Below are 8477 nucleotides of genomic sequence, written 5' to 3'. Positions count from 1 at the left end.
TTTGATATTATTTCATAATTTTCAGACAAGATCTCTGAGCCAGAATTCTTCATTTCTATTTTTTATATTTGGAATATAATCCAAGTATTTGGTCATTGTCTAAAATTGCCAAAGAAAATTTCTGTCAGGATAGGCTCCTTTTTACATCTTCTGCCAGAATTTCTGGGGTGAATGCAGACTGGAACTCTTAGCTAATGGACTGTGGCTTTATTCTTTATATACTATGTCCATAAAATCAATGCATGACTTCATTACTGAAAATGGAAAGACAAAATCAAAGCTGTGTGGTTGAATTCATCCTCTTGGGCTTTTCTAACTATCCTGAGCTCCAGGGGCAGCTCTTTGGGGCTTTCCTGGTTATTTATCTGGTGACCCTGATAGGAAATGCCATCATTATAGTCATCATCTCCCTAGACCAGAGCCTCCACGTTCCCATGTACCTGTTCCTCCTGAACTTATCTGTGGTGGAGGTGAGTTTCAGTGCTGTTATTATGCCTGAAATGCTGGTAGTCCTCTCTACTGAAAAAACTACAATTTCTTTTGGGGGCTGTTTTGCACAGATGTATTTCATCCTTCTTTTTGGTGGAGCTGAATGTTTTCTCCTGGGAGCAATGGCTTATGACCGATTTGCTGCAATTTGCCATCCTCTCAACTACCAAATGATTATGAATAAAGGAGTTTTTATGAAATTAATTATATTTTCATGGGCCTTAGGTTTTATGTTAGGTACTGTGCAAACATCATGGGTATCTAGTTTTCCATTTTGTGGCCTTAATGAAATCAATCATATATCTTGTGAAACGCCAGCAGTGTTAGAACTTGCATGTGCAGACACATTTTTGTTTGAAATCTATGCATTCACAGGCACCTTTTTGATTATTTTGGTTCCTTTCTTGTTGATACTCTTGTCTTACATTCGAGTTCTGTTTGCCATCCTGAAGATGCCATCAACCACTGGGAGACAAAAGGCCTTTTCCACCTGTGCCTCTCACCTCACATCTGTGACCCTGTTCTATGGCACAGCCAGTATGACTTATTTACAACCCAAATCTGGCTACTCACCAGAAACCAAGAAAGTGATGTCACTGTCTTACTCACTTCTGACACCTCTGCTGAATCCGCTTATCTACAGTTTGAGAAATAGTGAGATGAAGAGGGCTTTGATGAAATTATGGCGAAGGCGAGTGGTTTTACGCACAATCTGACTGTGCTGAGAAGCCATGTAAGATTTAGTCACTGCATGATTGTATTCAATCTAAATTTAATAAATTTAGATTTATTAAGTTTGCATTTTTTGGCATGAGTATGACTAATTTCTTGTGTTCTCCAAGTTTGATTGTATATCAGGAGCATCTTTATATGTTAATGTTTTTGGTTTTTTTCACCAATGCATAATATTCCTTAATATTGAATATAACACAATTTCAACAATTTGTTTAGCACTAGCCCTACTGATGGTTTTTTTTGTCACAAATAGATAATACTAAAACAACCATTTTTTATATATTCATAAATTCTGGTGCTTTAATTTTTACAGAATAGCTTTCACAAAGTAGGTTCGAAGGGTCAAAAGAAATGTGAGTTTGCAAGTTTTCATAGATATTACTGAGTTACCTTTCTAAACGATTTTAACAACTTCAGACTGACCTGAGCACCCATCCTATCCCACTGACTATGTTGAATGCCAAGAAGCCTACAATAATGAGATGAGATTTTTGCTTCTGTAGTGAAAATCTCTTCCATAAGTAAGTAGGAAAGAGCAGTTATTTATTGAGAGGAACACAATGTCTCTATTCAGGGACCCAGAGAGGCTATAATTCAAAACTAGATATCTTCTGGTTATTTCAGAATATATATTCATCCAGTGTTTTGAGTAGAGAACATCATGTGATCATTTTTGAAGGTCATTTAAAGTATGGCTGTCCTTTCCACTTATAAACTATATTTTTTGAAACTTGGTCAAATTTCTTTCATAAGGCAAAAATGCACCTCATACAGGCCAAACAATGTATGATTGTGTTTTTTTGTTGTAGGACATAAATATGATTACCTCATTGTGCCTATTTTCTATTATCCTTGAGTCATATCAATATTTATGTGCATCTTTCCAACATAAAATAATCATATAATAGTCTTTCTAGTTATACATAAAGATGAATAATTAGACACATTGTAACATTGAAATGTAACATTTCATCCTTGCTTCTTATTTTAATATTGCTATAATAAATAGAAAGGGTTCTACTCATTAAATCTATATCAAAGGAGTTGACAACACCCTTCATTTCTGCTCTGGGGGTGAAGGTGGGGTAATAAAGTGGTTAGAACACTTCTACGAAGCAATCATTCATTTGATGGAAAACTCTTTTTTTCTTTACTACTACTTCTGCCAAAAATAAAGGTGAAGGTGCAAATCTATTGGAATTTCAAAAAAAGAGAGAAATTTCATGAGAAGAAGGCTGAAACCTTGTGGGTAATGATGCAGGACTTTTCTTCTCAGTCACTTTGGAAGCTGGGGACCCCTGACCGGCAACACCCCACCTGGGCCTCGCTCAGCCACACTGGCATGCCCCAGCTCGCCTGTGTTATAGCTTGTACCTGCATTCGGCAGTTCCCAAGCTTTTGTACCACACCCAAGAAGAATGAGGATATTCTGGATATTGATGCTGGAGAATTTTACTGAAGGACAGAACAACTGTCAGCAGAGAGGGGATATGGGGGGTGGTTCCCCTACTTGAAGGCAGGAAAGCCCCCCCATGGTGGCTGGGTCCAGGGCCTTTTAGGGACTCAAAATGGGAAGTGCATGCTGGTTTGTGAGTATGCAAAAAGGTCAAAGTGAAGACACCACTCAAAGGTGGGCATGACAGTGTAGAAAAACCAATTAGGAAAGGGTAGGTATATGTAAAATAGGTGAAGAGTGGGGACCAAACAGAGGAAAGTATGCGAAATGGGAAGATAAGCTCTCAATCTAGTCCTAGGGTTTAACTTGCAGCTTGGCTTTCAGGCTTTAAACTGTCTCCCATCTGCCTAGGCATTTGGCTGCCTCCTGTCGCTATCAGTAATATCTTAATATTGTATAATATTGTTTTCATTTGGGCACCAAACAGCCCTCAGCAAAAGCGTTTGATTGGATCCCATCTCTTGATATCCTGAAATTTCTTTCTGATCGCTTTTAAAAGAACCAATTAAGTAAGGCTTATGTAAAATCAGCAAAGAAGCAAACAAAGGAAGCTAAATACAGAAGTCTTTTTAGCCATTCTTTAGTTCATTTTGTTCATTGATTCTGTAAACCAATTTTTTCTTAAAAAAATTCTTTACAAAAATGTCGTAAGAGAGCTAAATCTCATGAAATAGACTCTGCTCTTGAAGGATTTACAGTGTATTGGTCATTAGATGTTGGAAGGTCACTATATTCAACCCTTTCCTCTTTCATTGCCTTTGTGATAAATAAAAGCCTGCATTGGCAAGATGTTTATGGAACTACAATAAGAAATGAGGTCACTCTAATTCTAAATTTGTACGTGTGTGTGTGTGTGTGTGTGTGTGTGAATCCAAGTATATGCTGGTAATTCATACATTTGTGATGTTATGTGAGGAGATAGAAATAATCACTAGTAAATTTAGTCATAGTTTAAAATTTTTATGTTATTCTGATGAATAGAAATTGTTAGTATGCTTCACACATAATAGCCTAATCATATCATTTCTGTATACTATTCTTCATGGTGATTTTTAGTTATAGTCACCGTGGCTACTACTGATGCTAGTTGTCTAGTTTATGCCCATTCTCCTTTTTCTTTAATGGAAAAAATCCCATTTTTGTTCTTAAAGTTACAGGCAAACATCAATCAATATGTGTAAGGAGGTGGACAGTGTTTCTCTGCAGAAACATGGGATAAATTGAAGTGGGAGCTTCCAGGTCACAGGTAGATTCAAAGATTTTCTGATTATCAATTGATTGAAAGAGTTATTATCTAAAGCCTGGAATCAATAGAAAGGAGTGTTTGGGTTAAGATAAGAAGTTGTGGAGACCAAGATTTTTATTATGCAGATGGAGCCCCCAGGTACCAGGCTTCAGAGCTCTTATCAGACCTAAAAAAGTTCTATACCTTTAGTTAATTCTCTCCTGGATCAGGGAAAAGATATGGAAAGGGAAGACGATTCCCTACAGAATGTGGATTTTCCACACAAGAGACAGCTTTGCAGGGCCATGCCATTTAAGAACATGTCAAAGAAATATATTTTGGGGAAAAAAATTTCAATTTCTTTCAGGACCTACTATCTGTCATGAATCACCATACTAGAATCAGGTTTGAATTTGGTATCTTACTGTTACAAAGAGTCTGTTTCTGTCTTAAGATCTCTGTTTTAATGGTAGTGCTGGTCAATTGCATCCGAATTCCAAAGGGAGGAAGTTATAATGACACATGTCTAACCTACCTCTTCCTGTCATGGTCTGAACTAGTTTTTCAGGTTTACTTTGGAATGCCAGTGGCTGAGAGGGGAGTCCATCAGTAGGTTGGGGGCCTTAGAATTTTATTTTTGGTTTATGAAACTTAAAAATCTAACACTTTCTTTTCATTGGCAAGTGTAATGTTACAATTTATTGTGATAATGAGAATGAATTTCATAACTATTTCAATGTTTTTCATGTTGAATATTTCAAAATGATAATTGTTAAAAGAATCTAATTGGGAGGCCATTAGACCAAGGAGGCTTTGGCACTCTAAATTCCTATGTGAACCAACCAGAGTCCGGTGTAATCAGTAAATCGAAACTAGAAACAGCACCAGTCAGAAACCACCAACTAATTTCTAACCAATCAAAATTATTTTCTTTGTCTTGCTTATGCAAAAACTTTATAAAATTTCCCCTCTTGCCTTTCCTGATGGAGTGATAGCCCCTTGTGGTCTGGTGCTGCCCCAATTCTTGAATCTCTGAATGCTCCCATAAACTCTTTAAAATTGAAATGTACTGAAGTTTTTCTTTCATCATAAGGAAGTGCTATTCTGCAGCACGCACATGCAAAGCAAGAGCAGTTACTACCAGGTAGTTAAGATGGAAATGAACATAAGACTATGTAAAGGCAGAGATTTGGGGCCACCTTGTAGAGCTGTGCCCACAAGAGGCCCCTACCTGATAACTGCCCACTCTGATTCTCTGAATGAGCTACAGTATTGCGTGTATGTGGCACTCCTCTGGGCACCTGGAACCTCTTAGCTGCCAAGGCAGCAGCTCATTGTTTAAAGCATCTCCTAGCCTTCACTCAGTGGCTTCCGGCAGAGTGGTGATGTCAGACATCACTTACAGTGCTCACTGTCTGTGGGGAACAGAGGGTCCCATCAGACACACATCTGTTTCAGACAGTTTCTGAGAAGCCCACAGAGAGACCAGTGACAATGTTCTGGGACTCTGGTTGCTTCAGGTATTGCCTGGGCTCTCAGAAGTCTAAGAAGATCAATATCTCCTGGTAAACTTTTAATGCATTTGAAATACACCAGTTCATCCTAGCCCATTAACTGAGGAGATGTGTGCTTCTCAAATTTTAGGGCGCAAAAGCATCACCTGGAGAGCTGATTAAAACACAGATTCATGGACACCTCCCCAGAGATTTGGATTCAGTTGGTCTGGGGTGGGGCCCAAAAACTTGCATTTCTAAGAAGCTCTTAGGTCTTGCTGATCCAGAATTACACGTGCAGTAGCCCTGTCCTACAGGATCGTTTAAATATTTGAGACTTATTAAAGGAGTTATTTAATAATAAATGTAAAGTACTTAGAGCTATGCCTGGCATATGATAATCACTCAACAAATGTGGAGTTTTAACATTTGCTATTTTGTGGTTTGTCTGGGTTGGAGAGCAGAAATTTTATGTAATTCCTTTAATTGGTAAGGCTTTAAGCAAGCATTTTCTTGTTTTCCCCAGCTATCATTCCCAGGTTTGTGAAAATAATCAGATATTTTAGTATAATACTGTTGTTATTTTTTTCTATTATACCTCTTTTCATAGCCTTTAATTTATTATTGCATTATATGTTGTTATAAATGACTAAACTTATTTTAAAATTGAACTATAAGATTTTCTGATTTAAAAATGGCTTATTATTTTTGTATCCTACATGTTCCCTTTTCTTCAGCTGTTTTTTTCAGATGAAGTTTTATTTGGTTTCAGTTTCTCCAACAGTTATTTTTTTCAAATGTTGTATAATTGTTATACATTCTGCATCCTTGCATGTCTAAAACAGTTTTCCATTTGCCTTTGTTAAATAAAATTTACAGGAGGCTATTGATTTAGACTGAGCTCCTGCATTGTGCCCTAATAGATCAAACCAAAATGGAGTTGTCAGAGGCATTTAAACCATAGTGACTCCATCTTGTATAGAGGTTGGGTAAAATAAGGATGGAACTTAATGAGCTGCATTCCCAGGAGGTTAAGGCATTCTTAGTCACAGCATGAGATAAGAGATTGACAGGACATACAGGTCATAAAGACCTGGCAGATAAAATAGGTTACAGTAAAGAAGCTGGTCAAAACTCACGAAAACCAAGATGGCAAGGAGAGTGACTTCTGGGCATCCTCACAGCTCATTATATGCTAATTATAATTCATTAGCATGCTGAAAGACACTCCCACTAGTGCCATGAAAGTTTACAAATGTCATGACAATGTCAGGAAATTACTCTATTTGGTCTAAAAAGGGGATGAACCCTTAGTTCCAGGAATTGTCCACTCCTTTCCCGGAAAACTCATGAATAATCCACCCCTTGTTTAGCATATAATCAAGAAATAACCATAAAAATGGGCAACCAGTAGCCCTCTCTGAAGGTTTGCTGAAAATCAACTCACAAGGCAAATCAATAGGAGAAAAGGCATGCAAAATGTTATTTTAACGTGTATAGCCTGGGGGAATTGCAGGAGAATGATTACCCAATAACCCAATGGGACACAGAAACTTATATACCCTTTTCATAGGAGGGGAGGGAGATGGGGAATGTAGACAATTCTTCTGAGGGGTAGCAAATGATTATTAGGGGAAGAAAATGGACAGAAATTAACTCATAAATGATTCTTTTTGGAATTTGAATGAACCTGAGAGACGGTCATTTTCTTATGAAAAAGTCCTTCCAGGTGAGGTTGCATTCCTGTCTCCTTTTTTTGTGATATGTAATGAGATTTCAGGAAGGAGAAGAAAGGCAATTGCATTATTTTTGGAAAAGAAGCTTTCCGGGACAGATAAGAAAATCCCAGAGATAGCCCCTTCCTGCACTGCAGGCGTGTGTCTGGGGGTAAGACAAGGTTAGAGGGACCTTGATTCTGAGGCAGCTTCTAGGCCCCTCAGCATATCAAAGTGCCAGTCTTTGGGGCAACACTTCCTGAGCCCCAATACCTGATTCATAAATTGTTCTTTGCTCAAATAAATTCTGTTAAATTTATTTTGCCTAAAGCTTTTATTTTAAAATAATTTTTCTATATGCCACAGGTTTGGTTGGCTATACAATTTCTGGGTTTCAATAGTTATGCTTTAAGAAACTCTAAACAGACTGGGATCGGTGGCTCACGCCTGTAATCCCAGCACTTTGGGAGGCCAAGGTGGGTGGATCACCCGAGGTCAGGAGTTCTAGACAAGCCTGGCCAACATGGTTAAACCCCATCTCTACTAAAAATACAAAAATTAGCTGGGTGTGGCAGCAGGCACCTGTGATCCCAGCTACTGGGGGGGCCAAGGCAGGAGAATCACTTGAACCCGGGAGGCAGAGGTTGCAGTGAGCTGAGATCGTGCCATTGCACTACAGCCTGGGGGACAAGAAGGAGACTTTGTCAAAAAAAAAAAAAAAAAAAAAGAAAAACTCTAAACATTATTTCACTGTTTTCTAGTTCCAGTATAGCAAAAATGAGATTCGCTTTTATTTCTGCTCTTTTTTATTTTTGGGTATAGTTTCTACCCCACTTCTGCTTTCTTAATCTAAACTCCTATGAGTACTGGAGCTATCAGATCAATTCTCCATGTCTCCTATCTTTTTCATGATAATTTTTACTTCTCATTAATTTTATGTGAATTTCAATCAAATTCATTCTGTGAATTTCTAACTCATCATTTGGTATTCAGTGTTATCTATTTGGTTACTCCATTTCTCCACAGAGTTATTTTTAAAACCATTTTAAGATTTCCCCTATATTGTTTTAAAATTTATCTTTTTTTTTTTGAGAATATGCTCTTTTAAAAATCATTGAGTCTTTCTACAATGATAATGCATATTTTCAAGTTTTCTTCTCTTTCTTGCATTTAATCTGTTTCAGTCTAGGAACATTTGCTCTGGTCCCTTGCATTGATACGTCAACTGAAAGAAGAAAAAAAACTGAGGCAAACAATATAAGTAGAGAGTTCATTTGGACCAAGCTTGAACACTGCAACTCAGGAGCGTAGATGCAAGTTGCCCTGAATATACACCCCTATGAGCAGCAGTTACAAGTGGGTTT

The 8477-nt window shown here is 37.7% G+C and overlaps 1 protein-coding gene across 1 annotated transcript; it reads left to right on the top strand.

Moving 5' to 3' along the window:
- The first annotated feature begins 260 nt into the window (after positions 1–260).
- LOC100580870 (olfactory receptor 10A6) lies at positions 261–1205 on the top strand. Its single transcript, XM_003254894.2, has one exon. The coding sequence runs from the start codon at positions 261–263 to the stop codon at positions 1203–1205; it is 945 nt and encodes a 314-aa protein (XP_003254942.1).
- Positions 1206–8477: the final 7272 nt, after the last annotated feature.

Source organism: Nomascus leucogenys, chromosome 15 (genome assembly GCF_006542625.1).
Source record: "Nomascus leucogenys isolate Asia chromosome 15, Asia_NLE_v1, whole genome shotgun sequence".
Taxonomy (NCBI): Eukaryota; Metazoa; Chordata; class Mammalia; order Primates; family Hylobatidae; genus Nomascus; species Nomascus leucogenys.
The sequence above is the reverse complement of the archived record's forward strand: the minus strand, read 5'-3'. Positions and strand labels throughout refer to the sequence as shown.

What these genes read in the sequence shown, in the direction of transcription:
- LOC100580870 (XM_003254894.2), top strand. Translation starts at nt 261, where the DNA reads ATGGAAAGACAAAATCAAAGCTGTGTGGTTGAATTCATCCTCTTGGGC.